Source organism: Caloenas nicobarica, chromosome 1, assembly GCF_036013445.1.
Source record: "Caloenas nicobarica isolate bCalNic1 chromosome 1, bCalNic1.hap1, whole genome shotgun sequence".
Classification (NCBI taxonomy): domain Eukaryota; kingdom Metazoa; phylum Chordata; class Aves; order Columbiformes; family Columbidae; genus Caloenas; species Caloenas nicobarica.
Window position 1 is genome coordinate 64795466 of NC_088245.1, and position 20011 is coordinate 64815476.

General features: G+C 41.9%; 1 protein-coding gene across 1 annotated transcript in view; it reads left to right on the forward strand.

Moving 5' to 3' along the window:
• Positions 1-20011, forward strand: part of TBXAS1 (thromboxane A synthase 1) — a 235683-nt gene that overhangs the window by 65416 nt on the left and 150256 nt on the right. Inside the window, exon 3 of the mRNA XM_065639909.1 lies at positions 17806-17858. Within this exon, the coding sequence (XP_065495981.1) occupies positions 17806-17858 (53 nt within the window). The remainder of the gene's footprint in view (positions 1-17805; positions 17859-20011) is intronic.

The window sequence follows — 20011 nt, forward strand, 5'->3', positions numbered from 1 at the left end:
AAAAGGAGAAAAGAAAGCTTTTGAAAGACAACTGCAAATGCAAATATGGAGGTGTTTGGGTTGTTGCAGAACCAGACGAAGCAGCTCTAGTTAGGACATTATTAATTCAGTGTAAAGTTTTTTTTACAGGTTTCCTTGTTTCTCCCTGTGCACTGTTTACTTGCAAACCTATATCTCAAAAGTCCTCTGAAATATTTTGCTTGATTTTAATTTTCTACAGTGTTTTGGTGCCTCTTAGCTTGTCTTTAAAGCCTGTTAGAAAATAGAATTTGCAAGTAAAATTGAAAACAATACAACAAACTGACTGAAACAAACAACAATCACAAATCGGGTAAAAATAGTCTGAAAATGCAACTTTTTCTTCTTTGTGGGTGAAATAGCTTTATTTCAGCAGACTCAGACTGTCTGCCTGCTTTCCACTGGAAATCTGTGCAGAACTGGCACATCGACTAGAATAAAAACATTCCCGAGGAATCGGCATGTTCTGTCAAAACATTTGAACAGCTCCCGTCTCCCGGAGCACAGCGCTGCAAAGGGAGCCCTGCCACACAGCGGTACTGACTTCCCCTCAAGCATCCCATCTCAAATCCATGTTTGGTTTGGTTTTGTTTTTTTCCCCATAATTAAAGGCAAAGTGCTTCAGGTTAAATTATATTTAGCAGAGAGAGGAGGTTTGTGAGAGCCTTTTGCACCATGGCGTGACCTATGTAAGGGGCTGTCCTTTGCCTGTTCCCATTAAAGCTGTGTTGTATATGTGAGGGAAAGTCAAGAAGGTCAGGCTGGGTTAACGTACTGACCAGGGACGGCAGGGCTGGCAAAGCTGAGCTCCAGAAGTCCTGCCGCACAGGGATGGGATTCCCCCTTGACAGATGCTTCTGTACCGTGTCTCTTGCCGCTGCGGAACTCTCTGCTGTCTCTGAGTTCAACCTCCAGCAGCAAAGTTCAATCTCTGTGTTGTGGAATAGTGATTTTTTTTTTTAATATATATAGATACCTTTGAGACTTTATTAATTAAAAAAACCCAGAAAATTGTGATTTTTGTCTAGAAGAAGACACACAGCAATTACAGAATGTAACTAAGCAAAGTGTGATTAGCCTCAACCTTCGCAGCAGGACACTGATTATTTTTGCTAGGTAGTATCTTGGTCTTCGAGCACTGAAATGAAGGGGATCTCGCTGGTAGGCTCTACTCTGTATGAATGAGAGTGGTAAAATCAGGCCTGCAGCAATTTAATGGAGGTGCTGTCTCTCTGTTATTGAGACCAATTCCTTAGGAATGTAATCGTGTCATTCTTGTTGCCAATATTGACTGACTACAGCTAAATGAGTTTTTATTTTTGCAGAGTTTCTGGGATGTTGCATGATTAGGCATTGTGGTGGACAGCATGCAGTCAGTGGTTTGAAACAAATGAAGTTTTTCTTCATATTTGAAACAGCGATGTGTATTAAGCAATGCTTTACTGTGCTGATGAATTAGCAGACAATGTCCTTCAAGGCTGCACATGTGGCAGTAGCCTGTTTGAATGAGTATCGTACCTACTTGTCTAAGCCCTGCCCAGCAGAAAAATCCTTTATAAAGTAACATAAAAGTGAACAAGGTGGGAAAGCCAGCAGCCTTACATATGTGCTTATCTTGTACACTGTGGCACTTGCCCACATAGAAGTTCAGAGCCATTTTGAGAAATGTGATGGAACATAATGAGCTGTGCCATGCAGAGCAAGGGGGACAGAGGTGGCTTATAAACCAACCCTAGCTCTGCTTGGCTTAGTGGCAGCGCAGCAATCTTACACGGGGTGGCTCGTGAACGTGCATTCCAAACTCTATTGCTTATCCCCTGGGCCAGAATGGCCAGATGTGTTGCATAGGTAACATATTTAATCTGTGAATGATCATTCCAGATGGATCTCCTCCAGCCAGTCCAAAAGTAACATTACTGGGCCCCAACCCACTTTGACTAGAAAGACAAGACCACCCAATCTGGTGCCTTTAGTGATACGAGAAGGTGGAATTTCTGTGATTACTGTGATTAATAATTTCACATTTTATGCAAGCTGTTGTACACTCTGTGGCCAAAATGCTTCCATACTGGTGCCTAACCCAAGGCAGCTAAAGCCACATTGTGGCACCTAAAAGTGTAACCATATGATTCTCACAGAAGTCAATAGGTGTTGTTTCTTTCAGATGGTGCTAGAACTCCTTTTCTTTTATTTAGCTATGCAAAGTCTAGCTTGCTGCACTTTTAAATTTTGGCCTGAGCCTGCTGACAAAATATGGTCACCTTTGGGACTGAGACAAAGGCAGTTTACCCCAGTATGGCCATATGGGAGGGGAAGACCTGTTAAAATCCTTCTACGGACAATTAGGGCAAATATATGTTAAGAGGCTTTGAGATCTTGCACAATGATGAGCCCGTCTCTTCCTGGGAGAGGTAACAGGCTGAAACAACAGTGTCAGAATTGAGGCTTCTAATATATTATATTACTGTCTTGCAAAGATCTGAGACTCAGGTTTGTGCAGACTTAACCGCTGTCCTAAGCCAGGAACAGTCGCTTGATTTGCTAAAAGCTTATCATCTGCAGAGGCAGACCTGGAAGAAAGGAAGTGTTCTCGCAGTTTTAGGGGCAAGGAAACTGAGGGCTGTGGCTGTAACAGTTTTGCTTCACCACCTGTTGAGACCAATGGTTGAATGCACGCTGTCTTTGCTGGGCACGGGAGTAGGTAGTGAGTGACTCCTCCAAGCTTGGGCAGAAAGAGTTGATGGCGAGTCTACGAACTGCGTCCACTTCCACTAGGCTGTGGCTCAGAGCTGCAATCACTGCTGCCTTCTCAGAGCCCTCTGTTGCTGCAGGAATAGTTTGTATCACAGGGAGGAGGACAATGCCTCAAACCATCCCCATTGAAATAAATAAACATCTTAAGTCGAGTGTTCAGACAGAATTTGCTTTTCTACTACTTCTGTAGTCAGTCTGGTAATTTTTGTTTAGCTTAGGAAAAATAAGTGTTAAAATCATGCTTGAAAGATTGTGTCTCTTCAGAGAAATTTGTTATCCTTTTTCTCATTTTCAACAGGGAAAACTTACTTTTGCAGCAGAGATTTTGACATTAAGTGTCTTGATAGAATAATAGGCGTGAGATGGATTGCAATCTATTGCCTCAAGACTTTGCCCATCATAGACTAAAATCAGTTAATGCATTGAGTTAAATCTTGCTATATTGTGCGATGTGCTAGTAGTATTAAGAAAAATCAATCCAGAAAATATATTGATTATATTATCTCCATAGCAACAAACAATAATGGGATAATGTTAGTTTAATAATTGTGCTTTGTAAAAACCTTTCAGAATAATTACTGCATTTTGGTCTTTTCACAACGTGGAATGCAATAACACTTCTTCCTTGACTGCAGTCACCATCAGCACTGCGTCGAGAGATGCTGTTTTTGTGTGCATGCATACGTATTCATGGGTAATTTTGCTCCGGGTGAAACAATTTAGCAGACTATTTTGAGATCCATTTTAAATGGTCAAGACCGCAAATTGGCAATTGCTTTCTATGTGGTTTGTTTTCTCCCATCTCCTCTGACAAGTGGCTACTGTAAAAAGAGGCTGTTAACATTCTTAGTCATGTGTTTTTCTTTACAAGGCACAAAGATTTTGACATGTCACAAAACTAAATGTCCAGCTTCAAATCTACTCCTTTAATTGAAATTCATCTATCATTTTCTAGAAATGACCTGTTCTACAGGAGCTGAGGTATTTGCCTCTGTTTTGGAGGACCTGACTCTCTTGTGCGTCCTGTATTGTCATATAAATAACCTGAAGATGCGATGAATAAATACATATCTAGTGTAACATATAACTAGGGGTATCTGTGTATAACACTTTAGCTTGAAATTTTAGCAGGAGAGTCAGAGAAATAAATATATATGCTCTTCATCTGAGTCTTGCTTTTATATTTACTTTGAGATCAACCCCTGTAATTTTGATCTCAAATGAAAAAGAGGTTTTGCCCAAGTGTATGATGGAGAGGCCAAATTTTTAGAGTGGTCAAAAAAAACCCCAGTTAAATCCCTAAAGTTTAAGCAGCCCCTAAACTGTCCTGTCTCTATGAAAGCCCAGAGGGACCTGGCAGTAGATCAGGAGTCCATTCATCTTCTTGTTGTGCCACTATTTCCTGATGTACCTGTTGCGCAAGGGCTGGGTTTAGAGATAATCTCGCAGAGAGTAGGCTGTTACCAGATCTTGCACTGGCAGGAGGTTCTTCATGGCTTTTGTAGGGTGCTCTGCTTCCCCCAGTGACATGGTGGGATGCACCTTTATTTCCCAGGGCTTCAGTGGATGCCCCATTCTGTAGTGGTCATTCTCTCTCCCTTTTCCTGAGGGACAAACCAAGGACAAACTGATGTCAGATTATGTTTTTAGCACCATTTCTTGACTGCATCATATTATTTTGATTCCTACTTCTAGACAGAATTTGTCCTTCAGATCATAGAATCATAGAACAGTTTGGGTTGAAAGGGACCTTCAAAGCTCATCTAGTCCAACCCCCTGCCATGAGCAGGGACATCTGCAACTAGATCAGGTTGCTCAGAGCCCCGTCCAGCCTGGCCTTGAATGTCTCCAGGGATGGGGCATCGACCACCTCTCTGGGCAACCTGGGCCAGTGTTTCACCACCCTCATTATAAAAAGTTTCTTCCTCACATCTAGCCTGAATTTCCCCTCTTTTATTTTAAAATCATTACGTTTTGTCCTACTGCAACGGGCTCTGCTAAAAAGCCTGTCCCCATCTTTCTTATAGGCCCCTTTTAAGCACTGAGAGGCCACAATAAGGTCTCCCCAGAGCCTTCTCTTCTGCAGGCTGAACCACCCCAACTCTCAGCCTGTCCTCACAGCAGAGCTGTTCCAGCCCTCTGATCATTTCTGTGGCTCCTCTGGCCCCTCTCCAACAGGTCCATGTCTTTCCTGTGCTGAGGGCTCCAGGGCTGGACACAGGACTCCAGGTGGGGTCTCACCGGAGCGGATGACCCATAATTTGATTTCTTACTGTTTATGAGACAGACCTCTTTTTCTCTGATGACCCTCAGGAGAAAGCCCCTACCTTGGAACTACTAATTACAGTATGGGACCATCTTGGAGCCAGGAATGTGCAAATCCTGAACTCTATAGATAGTGGCACTTTGGTACCATATACATAAGAAGTGTAGTACAGTGCAGGTGCTGTAAGTTTTCCATTTGAGATGATGTCTTCATATGGAACTTGATTGTGTTGTTGTCCACTGCTGTTGTTTTCCTCTACAGTCCATTCAGGTTGTTGCTTTATGAAGAGGGTGTGATGAAAGAGTTGTTTTCTGTCCCAGGCAGTGGTTACTTTCTGCCAGTGGCCCAGTTCCGTGGGAATGTGGTTAATTCACAGGGAGAGGGAGGAGCAGTGGTTGCTCTCAACTTGGTGCCTTGTGCCAAAGCATCTAATTCTGTATAGCCGTTGTACCAAATGAGGGTGCCAAGCCACTCTCTCCTTTTCTGGGTGCAGATGAATGCATTTGTGAAGAAAGGGCAGCTAAATGCATCAGTTCCTGTGGAAAATATCTGGTATTTGCAGGTGTGTAGCATCATTCATTAAAGAAAAAAAAAAAAAAAAAAAAAAGGAAGCCCAGATGAATTGACAAGGTGCTTTTTCTGATGCTTCTGCAGAATCCAGCCCTGACTCGTGATCTAGAAACAGAACTGAATGGCTGACGTGAGCCTATTCAATCCCCACCTCCAAAATCAAGCTCTTCTCTGTGTGAAATTGTTGAAGCTATGACTGTGCCTTTGCTTGGCACCCCCTGTGCTCACCCGGGGTGCTGGCCAGTGCCCTTGCTGATCCCTAGGGCTATCCCAAATTCTCGTTCCACTGCAGCCTCCCATTTGGTTTCCTTGTGCTATCTCAGCTCCCCCTGCTCTCCACAATCCTCTCTCCAGCCCACACAAGGGTTGGCACTGCATGTTTCCATCTGTCTTCTTCCTAATCCCTTGTTCCAGGGAGGCCTGATATGGCTTTCTAGAGTGTCTGTTTTCCATGCTTGGATCCTACCAGCTACCACATGGGTGGCTTGGGTCTTAAACAGTGTTTGGCTTCAGAGGAGGACATGAAGAGTAACTTGCCCTATGAAAACAAGGAGATTTTGTTGGAAATAAAATAATAATTTAAGATAGGTGAAGAGTCAACTGCCTGGCGTGATGTGTCTGTTGGAGCTGAAGCTTGTCTTATTCCCAAAGGGATAAAACTATTCTGCACAGGATCTGACAACGCATTTCTGTCCATAGTGGTTTAGGGTGGGTCTGTCCTACCCAGTGGACTGTCCGTCTGGGAGCAGGATGAAGAACACCACTGTTTGTTCACATGGCCTGGGTGAAGGTGCTCGTCGCTCAGCAGCCACGTGCCCCCTCGTGCCCTGTTGAATGTATGGGCTCACCTCAAGGCTTGTGTGTGTCAGGCTGACTTGTCTGCCTTTAGCCTTGTGGCTTTTACAGAGGTGCAATGTGACAGATGGTAGTAAAAAGGGGCCTGTCATATGCCTGGCCCTTCCATGCTACAGATAGCAGCATGCTCTGTTCTGCATCAGAGGCCACTACAATCTATAGGGACATTTTTCTCCTTTCATGCTTGAGAGCCTGCATCCATACAAGGTGGGAATTAGACAACAGGAAGCTGGGCTTGTCCAGCTATGTTAAAGTACAGAAATAGTCCTAGTATCTGTTAGTAATGCATTAAGTGGCATGATTAATGTCTGTCACATGTAATGCTCCTTCCAGGTCTCTTCCCTTGATGGAATATCCTGTGTGCAGCCTAGTGCTTTGATTTAGGCACTGTTTTGTGTCTCAGTGTCATCACAATAAAAGATCAAAATCTGGGTACTGAATATAGCTGGAGTTTGTGGTAATCTTTAGTTTTTTCAGATGCATGTTTCGTAGTTTCAAACTTGGTGGTCACAGATATTTAAGTGTCATTGATTTTTATAATCAGTTCGTAAACAATGGTAGAGACCCCTCACACCCTACAAGGGAAATGCCTCTGAGGAGGGCAAGATATTATCATCCACTGAATGAGTGATGTTGCTTCCTAAAGCTGAGGTTTTCATGAAACCCACCTGTCTAGATAGTATCCACTTAGGCACAACCGAGTTAAATCAAAATGAGATAGCCCAGAGTTTGCATCAGGAAAGAAAGCTTGAACACTGTCATCCTAATTTGGTAGGTGAAGATGCAAGATTTGCACATGGACATGTAATTTTTCCAGTAGCTATTTCAAAGTCTATTTGCACTCTTCTCCTTGGAGAGGAAAAAAAAAAAAAAGTCCCTGTTTCCCTTTCTTGAGAAAGAAGTCAACTTTCATTTCTCCAAATGCCAGTTTGTTGCCCCATAAAACAGTGCTGTGCTGTCAGAGTATTCCCGAAATATTTGTTTTCCTTAGATTTAGCCAGCATGTCTGTCTGTCCTACCGAAGTTGTTGCCATTTCTTTAAATTATGCAATTACTGCTTTGCTTCCCTTAAGGGAGGCCAACAAAGAAAAAAAAATTCATTCACCATGAGTAAGATGTGCTGCATGCTTATGCTAATCAACCTGAGACATTGAGCACAGAGTGAAAATACACATTGTGATGGTCTTCTCTTGCATATTCTTATCTTGCACAATGAATTCCCTCCTACAGAGAGCACTGTAATTCTCTGTTTTTCTGTCATAATTTGAGTATGTGGTAATATTAAGAAATGCAATGAAGTTGGTTAGCGATCCATTGGAATTACATAAAAGAAGATATTCTGTAGGAGAGAATTACACTCAGTTTGGAAAGAAGACAACTTAGAAGAGATTTAGTGGAAATTACATAGTCTAGTAAAACGAAATCCATCACTCTTTTCCCTTTTCTAGTTTCTTGACTTATTATAAATATATGTTTATCATAGGATAGGAAATTGCAGTGAGTCTGTAAGACCTCATATGGAGCCTTTCATGAACACACATTGCACAAATTGTATTTCTTTTAGTACATGTCTTCATAATGACATGTTTTCTGTTTTTGATGAAGGTCCCTAGCGGCCTGAATAGGTGTCTTCTGTGACATTTACTATTAAGTAAAATAAGGGCCTTGCAGGTTTAAGTGTTATCCAGACAATAGTCCTAATAAAAATAGTAAGGTTGCAATTATAGCTCTACAGAAGATATAAACAAGGTCTAAGCTAATGGCAGGCAACTTCCAAATAGATAAAAAGAAATATTATTTTAGCCAGTGTAATCAGTCTAGAGAATTCATGATTGCAAGAATCAGGGAGTCGAACACAGCAGCTGGAATAATTTGAGGGACTGGATAATTTTATGACTAATTACATTTGTAGCTATGCATATTATGATAAGAGTAATTGAATCTTAAGCCAGCAGCTGGACGAGGAAGAAACCTCCCTCTATTTAAAGCATTTTGGAGTTAAGCGTGTATGTCGAGTTGTTTTCCTCTTGCCTCTCTCTGAAGCCTCAGGCATGTGGTATGTCTGAAAGCTCAGAAAAAGATTGAATTTGTTGGTATTCCTATCTCATATACTGTCTGTGTTTCTGTGGCAGAGAAGGAATGGTTTTGTCAGATACCAAGAAGGAGGATTAAGAAACCTGCAACTTGTCTCTGGCTCTACCATTGACTTCTTGGGTGGCATTTGGGAAATTGCTTAATCTTGTGAACTTTTAACTCCCCACCTGTGACAGATGGGCACTTACCATCCCAGAGATGTTGTGGAAGTAAAGTTTGTAAAGTGAAATGAGACTGAAAATAGGAAGACAAAAAGAAAATGAGAATCTCATTGCAACGTGCCAGAATAATATCTGAGACCATATCTTTATGTGAATGCTTTGGAAAGTTAAGGTGAATCAACTAGAAGTGTGAATGCAGTGTGCACACATGGAAGCACAGTACATTTTTTCCACTAGAGGAGAGTCTCACTCTGGAAGTGTTTGTGTATCACCTTAAGGGGCTGGCATAGATGGACTGGGTTATTTATCCTACTCTCCATTTTTTCCTAAGTATCCACATTTTAGCAATTCCTGTGCCTCAAAACCTTCCTTGAGTTTCTTGCCACTGCTATTCTGACTGGGAAGTTCTAAAATCCTTACTACTTTGAGAGTCAATAACATTAATTTTTAGCAGCATTTATCCATGGCCAGTTTATGGTCATTTGATCTTTTAGTAATGTAGGCCTTTATATTAAATAGATATTTTTCCCTCCCTGGTGATTACTCCCAGTACATTTATAGACAGCAAGCATGTCTCCTTCCTTTGGTCTGCTAAAATGAACCTTTGGTTTGCTAAAATGAACTCTCCTAATTACTACTTGTAAGACAGGGCCTTCTGTTCCCTGAGGATCCCTGTGACCCTTTTCTCCACTCATTCAATTTTTTAATTCATTCCTTTTTGAATGTGGCTCATCAGATTTGCATGCAGCATTTCAGAGAAAGTGTATCCCAAATATTCTACATTTGTAGTTTCTGTCATACTTGTTGTTCATCATTATCCTGTGGTTGATGTGTCCATCCAGGTTTTTTCCCTTCTCTGTCATTTTCAAACAATAATCTACTAGTGCAGAAATTCTTGGAGTTTACATTGTCCCTCTAAGGGCACGAAGATTTTCTTTCAACTAAAAACTCTCCTCTGTTGCAGTTGTTCAGGTTCTTTAGGTCATCCAGTTCTTCTGATATGACAATCTCAGTTTCTCTGCCTGCTGGGGAAAGAATTGCCTTTCAACCCAGAATCATTAATGTACTTCACTAACGTCTGTCTGCTTTTTGTGCCAGTCAGTCCTCAAAACATTGAACAAGGTTTGTCCTGAGACTGATCCTTGAGAAATCTGTGGGTTTCTTCCTTTCATGCCTGTACTTTTTCTTTCAGCTCAGTCCATACTGATTTCCCTACAGCTTGCATGGTTACCATCTCTTGATTTTTATTCTGATTTTCATCTTTTTGGGTGTGATGACCATTCACCTGCCACCAGACCAAATGCGTTACTGAAGTTTGTGTACATCTTCCACTGTTCTCTCACCTAGAAAATGTATTATCTTCCAAAAGGAAGAGAACATGGGGTGTATCCCATTTCCCATTCCTCCGACCCTCTTTCCTTTATGTATTTGCCATGAAGCAGGGGTACCAGCTTGTTCCCGGTATGACAGAAGTGGTGCCTGAGGGACTGTAAACTGGCTGTGCTGCTCCATCCAGCCGTGCCACTTATGCAGTACTGGTGCTTATAACTAAAATGTTAAAAACGTGTGGTGGGGCTTGTGAGGAATTCTGAGGACTGTGTGTGTTCCATGCACTGGGAAATCTTGCATGCTATTGAGGTCAGGCTCACGATTGTGTATTTACTTGCTTGGCTTCCCGTCCCTCCTGCTGACTCTTCAGTTACCAGCCTATTAGAATCAGCCATTAACCTGGTTAATGGGGAGAGACAGCAAATACCAGAAAGGATGATGTGCTTTTCTTAATTCCATTTTGGAAACCTGTTTTAAACTGTAAATGTCTCAAGCAAAGGCTGAAAAGGGTCCAAAACCTGTCTTGCTTTTGTAATGCAGGCACTCCCAGGTAGAGGAGAATGAGATGAGGCTGTTTTTTCCTTGGGACTTCACTGGGAAGTGATCTTTGGGGAGTGAAAGGGTAGTGCCCTGCCAAAACTGCCCAGGCGGCTTTGAGCTGGCTGTATGCAGGCTTTGGGGTGGTGAATCAGCATGGCTGAATCTTATTGTGCCATCTGATCCTTTTGGGTTGCGTGATCCATTGAAGTGATATCTTGATGCCATCTGATCCTTTGCGTGATCCAACTCGATCCCAAGAGCTTCTGCCCTCTCTGACCAGGGCAGGTGGTGGACAGCAGAGGAGAAGATGGCGATGAAAGGCAGATGGGTAAGGGCAGAGAAAAAGGGAGAGCTCATGCAAGAGGGAAGACAACCATCTTTCAGGGAAGGGCCAGTTTCTCCAAACACTGATATGACAGCTCCTTGTTCCAGACAACAAGGGCTAATACAGCACACAAAAATAAACTTGCCTGCTTAGCTTTTATCCAAGACCTGAAAAGGCAGAAGAAAAAAAATTTACAAATTGTTTGGTATTTAGTTCAGGTAATTTTTTTTTTAATTGTGTAATGAGAACACATTGTCCAAATTTTCATACGCAGATTCAATTAGTGTTCAGTTAATTAGCCTTTACAGATGAGGATTAACTTAATTACATAACTCTAACCTCTCTTAATAACTATTAAGGGTAGGAAGGCTGTTTTTAATACATTTGGAAGGGCTATATGTGTTTTTAAAAATCTGAAATGGCATACACATAAATTAAACCAAATTGCACACAGAGGACAACCATTAAGGGTAACGATCAAAGGCAACAAACTATGTACATGGCTCAGAATCAGGCTGGTTAGAAGTTCATGCTGTTTTCCTCCTCTTGTCTGCTGGCATCCTAGTGTTTTTACTGGGATTATTACTGGAGATGATGTACAATCTGGGGTCATTCCTCCAAAGTGGGCTGCAGCCTGATGCAAGGTTGCTTTAATTAAATGTTAGCTTGTATTACAAAAAATAATCAATTTGGGTACTAGGTTATTAGCAGTTGTTTTTTTCTCCTGGTGGTCTAAAGAAAAAAGACATGTGAAGCCCATCGAGTACTAAAAATCTGATCCATAAATGTCATTCATTGTTATTATGTACCATAAATAACTGTATAGATTTTTGTCTCTCGATGTGCAGTGTGCACTGAAACAATGGTGCTTTGGTTATATCGGGGTGAAACAGAACATCATGTCTGATTATGGGGTGATGAGGGTGGACCGTATATGGGGCAAGTGATAGGATGTGGCAGCTTTGGCTTCTGAGTCACAGGTTTGAATCCAGGCTCATCTGGTAAGTGACTGACATCAGGTAATAGGTGATGCTTTTCAGAAAGGGACAAAAAAAGCCCCGACTTTTTCCCTTGGCTACTCTTGCATGGATAATGTTTCCCACTTGTAATGGATTTTGATGGGCACACCACATCACACTCTACACAACTCAGTAGCTTTTGTAGCATTCAGTGCACTATAAAATTCAAGGGCATTCTTTGGGGTCCAAATTTTGAGCTACTGTCAGGACCATACATCTGCTGGGTCCCAACTATGTGGCTGCCTCCAAATCATTTTATCAAGTGACTCTTAAGGACCATAGCTAAGTTTATAAACCATGTGATTTGTTTTCCATCTACAGCAAGCTGAAATGTTACAAAATGTCCTTCACTCTGGGTCACTTAAGCTTAAGCTTAAAGTCACTTAAGTCCCCATTTGCAGCCACAAAATCTGCAAGTATTGAGCAACTAATAAGTTGGATATGCTTCATGTTAGACACCCCAGAAATCGAAATGCATGGCATTACTGCATCTTTCTGAAAACACTGGCTAAGTGCCTGCACCCCTTGCTGGCAAGGAGAGAAAATGACATTGCTGCAGATTTTTCCTTGTGGTGAGGGACTAGCAAGGTGAATATATAATAAGGAGGAAATTGCTGAAGAATCTGTCTTGCCATGGCAGGATCTATTGAAAAAAGGGGATATTTAAGCCAACTGAGTCCTTTCTGAAGCCCTTTCACAGAATCACAGAATGGTTGGGGTTGGAAGGGACCTCTGGAGATCATCTAGTCCAACCTACCTGCTAAGCAGGTTCACCCAGAGCAGATCACACAGGACTGTGTCCTGTCCAGGTCTTGCTGCATGGCAGCACAGCCTTCTGGTGTGTTGGCCCTTCCTCCCAGTTTGATATCATCAGCAAACTTGCTGAGGGTGCACTGAGTCTCTTCATGCAGGTTATTGATGAACAGGTTGCACGGGACTGGACCCAGTACTGACCCCTGGGGAACACCACTGGCTACAGGCCTCCAACCAGACTTTGCACCATTGGTCACAACCCTCTGAGCTCTACTATCCAGCCAGTTCATGATCCATCTCACCGTGCATTCATCCAGTCTGCACTTCCTGAGCTTGCCTATGAGGAGGTTGTGAGAGATGGTGTCAAAAGCCTTGCTGAAGTCAAGGTAGACAACATCCAGTGCTCTTCCCTCATCTACCCAGCCAGTCATACCATCATAGAAGGCTATCAGGTTGGCAAAACATGATTTCCCTTTGGTGAACCCAAACTGACTACTCCTGATAACCTTCTTTTCCTCCACATGCTTGGAGATGATGTCCAGAATGAGCTGTTACATCACCTTTCCAGGGATGGAGGTGAGGCTGACTGGCCTGCAGTTTCCTGGGTTATCCTTCTTGCCCTTTTTGAAGACTGGAGTGACACTGGCTTTCTTCCAGTCTTCAGGCATGTCTCCTGTTCTCCAAGACCTTTCAAAGGTAATGGAGGGTGGCTTTGCAATAACATCTGCCAATTCTCTCAGCACTTGTGGGTGCGTCCCATTGGGGCCCATGGATTTGTGGATGTCGAACGATCTCTAACCTGGTCTTCCTCAACAAAAGGAAAGTCTTCCTTTGCCAGACTTTCTCTTCTATCTCTAGGACACCTGAGGATTGGGTTTAGCAGTAGAGACAGAAGCAAAGAAGGCATTCAGTAACTCTGCCTTCTATGTATCATCCGTCACCAGGGCACCCTCCTCATTCAGCAGCGTACCTACATTTTCCAGTTCCAATTTTCCTCTCATGTATGTGCTGCTCAGGCTGAAGTCTCAATGTTATATATCTTGAGATAGATGGCTGGCAATGATCAAACTTCGCTCTTACTGATGTAGATCCAAATCTTGTTTCCTTCTATAGGGGTTGAATTGTATCCCTGAGAACAGGATTTGGCCTTGTGAGTAGTTCTACCCACAGAGGCAGCTGATGATACACACTCAGAGGAAGGGGAGAATGCAAATTCCCTATAGGGAGGTGACCGCCAGCCACATAAACAAAGAAGCCTTCTGGGTGTGTAGCAGTCAGCCCACTTGAGCTGCTGTTTCCATGGTGTACCAGATGCTGTAAAATATGCTTTCTTCAGGGAAAGGAGCTTTTCATACTCCTGCATTATCTTGCTTGATAATGGGTTGTCATCAGGCAGGTACCTCACTGTAGGGGCCACTCGCAGCAAGTCCCCCCCTGCTCCAACCCTATTCTGAGTTGTCGACAATTCATATTCTGCAGCTTCCAAACAAAGAAAAACCTTAGTGATTTTTTTGACTTGGAACAGCATTACTGAGTATCTTTTTACATTTCAGTGTTATGAGTGACTGTATAAAGTGCTGCAGTTCCACCTGATGCACATGGTGTCATCTTAATGGTTGGACTTGGTCATCCTTTAAGATCTTTTCCAACCAAAACAATTCTATGATCTCATAATACCACGCGTGGTTCTGCTTTTCTGTTTCCTTCCGTTTTCCTAAAAAATTAGATTACGTGTTTCCGTTTTTCTCTGTTTACCCCCTTCCTAGCCCCCAGGTTCGTTATAGATCCTGTCTTACAGCTGTTTAAGCCACTGGATATATGTCAGCAGGTTCTACTTCTGAATTCACTTCCTCTCCTTGTGTTCACCCTCTGGGTGGTCTTGAGTCAAAGGGAGGTCTCTGTCTCCATTTTCTTGTCAAATAGTTGCTGCTGGTGGGCAGGTGCTTAGTTGTCCTGTACATATTAAGTACAATTGCAATTATAAATCTGGACAAACCTGCAATAATAAGCGTTGGAGCAGACTGACCTCAGCTAGTGTAAATAAGTTATCAAAAGCACTTATGAGGCTTGCTGTGCTTCAAACATGACTCATAGGAGGAGGAGGATGTTTTCAAGGTACCTGTCTACTGGAAGCTGTCCTCAGGGATGATGCTGCAAAACTGGAAGAGCTATGTGGACGTGGCATATCCCCTCACTGTGTACTGAGACCATCACAGGTCCATTGCCCTTCCTCACAGCTATTGAGGAGAAACACAATTGCCTTCGTATGACCCCAGCTTCCTCCAGCTGAAAGGCGTGCTTTGGTTTGTAAGGGATGCATGCACATGTTCCCTTTGCCTTGCCCATGCTCTGGCCACTGCAGCCTCACAGGTCTCTGTGTGCACTGTTTTCTTGTGTTTCCCAGGCAGCCTGATGAGACCTGCTCCAGGAGGGCACTCACCAGGCCCTACATGCCCTTGGAGGGGGGTGGGATAGCTGTGGATTGTGGGGGTGGATGGCAGAGGTAGGCAGTGGCATGTATGTGTGTGCAGTGGTGCAGAACATGAGAAAGTGTCCTGGAGTGTAGAGAACAAGCATTTTTTTTACTCCTGAGGATGCTTTCTCACAGTCTCTCCCAGATAATTTTCAACTCCTTCCCTCCCCCCATCCTACAGGTTTGTACTTCTCACTTCGGGGACATAAAGCTAAGTGTAGTTAATTTTAAGCCAGTGCAATCATTCAGGAGAGCTGGAGGTTGAAAACCAGTTATTGGTTAACAAGCCTGATTTGAAATGTGTTCTGCCTGACCCCTCTACACTAGTGAGCCAAGAGCAGCGCTTCCAAGAAGCCAGCTTTCTGAAAGGCTTTTTCACTGAATCTTTTAAAGCCTAGGCTTCTTGTAAATGTTAATATCCTGCTGGCTCTCTGGAATGCAGCTGGTGGATACAGCAAGTACAATACCTATGTGCGTGCCTGCAATCCAAAGCCAAACTTAGCGGGCGAGGTTCAGGCTGAGGTTTGGGATGTCCTCACTGAAGGCTCAGGCTAGGAGGGAGGTGGGCTGGAGGGTGCAGACCTGATTTGGCCTCGTCTCATGAGACTGGAAGTCCCTCTGCTCCGTGCAGCTGATCCTGCTGTGACACAGCGGTGCTGGGCACGCCGAGTTCAGCTCTGCCCGGTGACCTCGAGCAGTGCTCGGTGTCGCGCTGCTGACCAAGCGTGGCTGCAAATCTGTCACCACGTTTAGGCGGGTTGGTGTCACTCTCCCGGGCAAAGCGGTCGGAGCGCACCGACGAGCCGAGCCCGCTGCACGATGTCTTCGATGGCTGCTCGGAGAATAGCGCTGGGGGGAATCTGGCCCCAGGACTTCCCCTTGCATCAGTAGGGGAAGGCAGTAGGCAACCTTTGTGATGCTGAAATCATAACAATTGCAGGCTGGAATGCTGCTACTGCTGAAGTATCACTGTAGCAAAATGCAGGTCGGTGTGAATGCGAATGTACTTTTTCCCCCTCCCTCGGTGTCTGCAGATAAAAGCCTTTTTTAGCTAGCTCTATGTATTTGTGGTATCACAAAGGCTTTGTTCACCTTAGTTTTTGTGTGCTAATAGATGAGGCTTTTCTGTTTACCTTAGTAGTAAAGTACTTTTCAGGTGAGAATAGATATGTATATATAGATATAGATACATACGTATATATTTTTTTTTTCCCTGGGCAATCATCTAAACCACCTCTTTCATTAATTTTATCTTTAGTGTGTTTTCTTACACACCATCCTGTGCTTTACCTTTTTGTAGCTTAAGGAAAACCTAAGTTCTTGCCTTAACCTAGAAACATGATGTCCTGTACAATAAAAATATCGCAAGTCCAGGTTTTAAAAAAAACCCAACACCACAATTGTATAACAATAAAAAACATTTGAAGGTCTCTGTAAGAGGAGGACTGCCAGTCATGGCAAGTGCTTTGCTAATTTGGGTGATAAGTAGGATAACTACTTTTGATTACCAGATTTTCTTTTGCTTAGTGTGGTAAAATGCTCCCCAAACATACGCACATTACATGGTCTTGTTTATTTATGTCTGTGGCTGATGTATTTGCAATAGTTCATATTGTTGTAGCTAATATTCTGCAATGTGTCATAAAAATAAGAAAAATTCAATATGAGGCATAAGTATTCTACTTTGTTAGTGAATTTTCTCTGAAGAATGAAGGCAGATCACGATAGTCTTTCTTGAATTAATATAAATGCAGATTAATGCAGTCAAATGTGTTATTTTTCCATGGCCAAGTTACAAACACAATGCAGTATGATTCTCAAATATCGCAACTTTTTTAAAACAGATTTTTTTAATATTCACTTTTGGGAATACATTTTGCACACCTTCTTTCAGATTAATCAATTTGAATTCATTTAGGAAACTGACAATTTAGGATAATGGCAGGTTTATTTATATAAATGGATACCAATTTTCATCAATTATGAAAATGAAGCACACAGTAAAAATTTAAAAAATTCGTTAAAATAAATCTGCTTATTATTCTACAGAGTGTCCCAGGTGACTGCCTCATGCTAAGCTCCCAACTTTGCTGTTTAGGGTTTTTATGAATAATAGAGCTAAAACAAAACAAGACCACCTTTCCACATTCCCTGTATTTCTTTTGTGTGTAGTAAGTCATATGCTTTTTGTGTTATCAGAAAAAAAGTTATGAGTCAGGACCCCAATCCTGAAATTAGTTTAAGAAAAAATAATTCATGAAATGATAATATATTTTGGAGTGTAAAACCCCCATGAAAACTTGTTTCATGGCTTTCCAGGTTTTTTTGGCGTTGAGGTGTTGGTTTGTTTGGTTTTTTTGGGTTTTGGTTTTTTTGTTTTTTTGGTCTTTGTTTGTTTGTTTTGTTTTTAGGGGGGGGTTTTGTTTGGTTTTTTTTGTTCATTTGTGGGATATTTTTTTTTCCAGTCACCATTGCTAGACTCTAGTGTCATAGATGGACAATGATACAAAGGTGAGGTTATGAGTTAATACCATGGTTCTCCTAGCTGAGGTTTGTTGAAAGCTTTGGTGTGAGTACTAGCAACACTGTATAATGGAGCTCCTGTTAAGTACTATTCTGAAATACTTTGTTATTTTTCTTTTATCCAGGGCTTTTGGGAGAACCACACAAAACTCATAATGGAGTATGGACCTGTTTGTGGGTAAGCTTAGAAGTGCCATCAGCTTTCTTCTTTTCTGGCTCTTGCTGTTCGGGTTTCTTGGGTGGGAGAGGAGAAAATGCCAAGATAAGATGTTTATCAAAATGCAGAGTGTGGTGTTTCAGTCTGGGGTCAGAGGTGGCGGTTGTTTGATTACATGCAGAATGTAACTTTGGCTTATTTTAGTTCGGCGTTTGGTGTTAGGCTTCATTCTTCTCTTTCTGATTTTAATTATGCACATAAAATTCAGTCTTTTTTTGGAATGGTACAAAGCTACCAGCCTTCAATATTTTCTTTTCATCTGCATATTCTTTATACTTATGGTGAACAGTGGAAATAATAATTTAACATCTTAAAAAACCTCCTCACCTAGTTTATGAAATAGTATGAATTTGGTTCAGCCATTGCTATCTATGTTTATGCAAAATTCCTAAACTTAAAATATGATGAAGTACAGATTAGAAATGAGGCATTCCTCTCTCTATAGCTCAGCTGTGCTATTTTGGCAGTTTATTAGTAGTGAAGAGGGTTTAAGCAGTATATCCATTCACAGAAACCCTTCTGTGTTTCTGTGAATGTAATTTCTGTTCCAAGAACTACTTTCCAGTTGTCATGATTTTAAGTGGAAATGCAGTTCTTCATGGTGGCTTCTATTATTGTGGTCAGTTGGTGTTTCTAGCATAACTACTGTTTCAATATATAAGTATCAAGCAATATCCACAAAGTACAAAAAATGTCAAAAATTTTTCCTATGTTCTACAAGGGGTTTAAGACACTTGTAAGAGAGCATATATCAATGTGTGTGTGCATATTTGATCGTAAACTACATAAATATGCTTTGTATGCTCTTCCAGCAAAAAAACTCTATCAGAAACAAGTCAGACTCAGGCACATGAATCATTTGGTGCTCCAGTCACAGCTGCCTTGTGGCATTTATGCTCAGCCCTACGGACAAAGCACTGCAAGAAGTGATGGAAATAATGAATTCCAAGGGTTAGGTACTTGTCTAAGAGGAAATAATACAGTGTATTGGCTGGCCAGGAATGGAGAAAGATATTCATTAACACTGTGGCAATTTGTATGTGGTGTAACAAATGGAAAATGACTGAGGCTTATTATCTCTGTGACCTTTGGTGTAATGCCCTTAAATGACAATAATGTAAGAACACTGGCATTCAATCCTCAGTATATTTCCCTCCTTATTAATATCATGCCTATTTTTTTTCTAAGCTGAATTCAAGACAAGTTGCTATTTAGTCGTCTGTCTACTCACTTGGGCAGGCAGAGGCTACGTCAGCGGAGAAAGAGAGATATAATTACAGTGTTTGAGTGGATAGATAGGAAGTTTCATTTTTTTCCAATTTACCCACAACTATTAGGGAATGAAACCTCTGTGAGACTTGCATGGGCTGCAGAGCTGGTGGTAGTGGTCAGCCAGGATAGTTCTGTCTCTTTGGGATGTCCTGTAAGTAGGAGAAGTGAGCAGATTGAGCATAACTATATCCCATTTATTGTGTACATGAAAAACTCAATTTGTGAGGGATCTGAGAGGCTGGCAGAGAATAAATGCTGAGTTTTGATATCTCCCAGGAAAACAAAGCTGCACTCAAACATCGCTGTGCTCAAGGTAGGCTTTGTTTGTAGTTTAAGGAGGGTGTTTTATTATAAAACCTGGCTCGCGAGCTGCTATTCAATAGGTGTGATATGTGCCGGGGTTATTTATCATGGTGCTGTCAAATAAAGAAATTCCGTCTCCTTCCCTGTATGTCTTCTGTGTGATTCTTTCTGTGTCCTTTGAAATAGGCAATGGTAGGTGTGTTTATGTGTATAGTCCCAGCAAAGTATTGGATCCGGCAGTTGGAAGAAGATGTGGCATTTTGCTTTTTCCGGATTGAAAACTGCTTTCCAATAAGCATAAAGAGCAATGATCTTTATTTCTACAGTGGTGAAGTGAGTTGAATACAAATCTTTGGAACTGAAGCCTTTTTTTCTTTCTAAGGTCACTTGAATAGTCTGAATGATACCATCACAACTGTTTTCTTTTGTGTGTGAATTGGTTTCCTTGACAACAGGATGTCAAATCAACTTTTCAGCTTTAATCAAGTCAAAACAATATATCCCTTCCATTCCGAAAGGCCTCAAGTCGTAGAGAATTA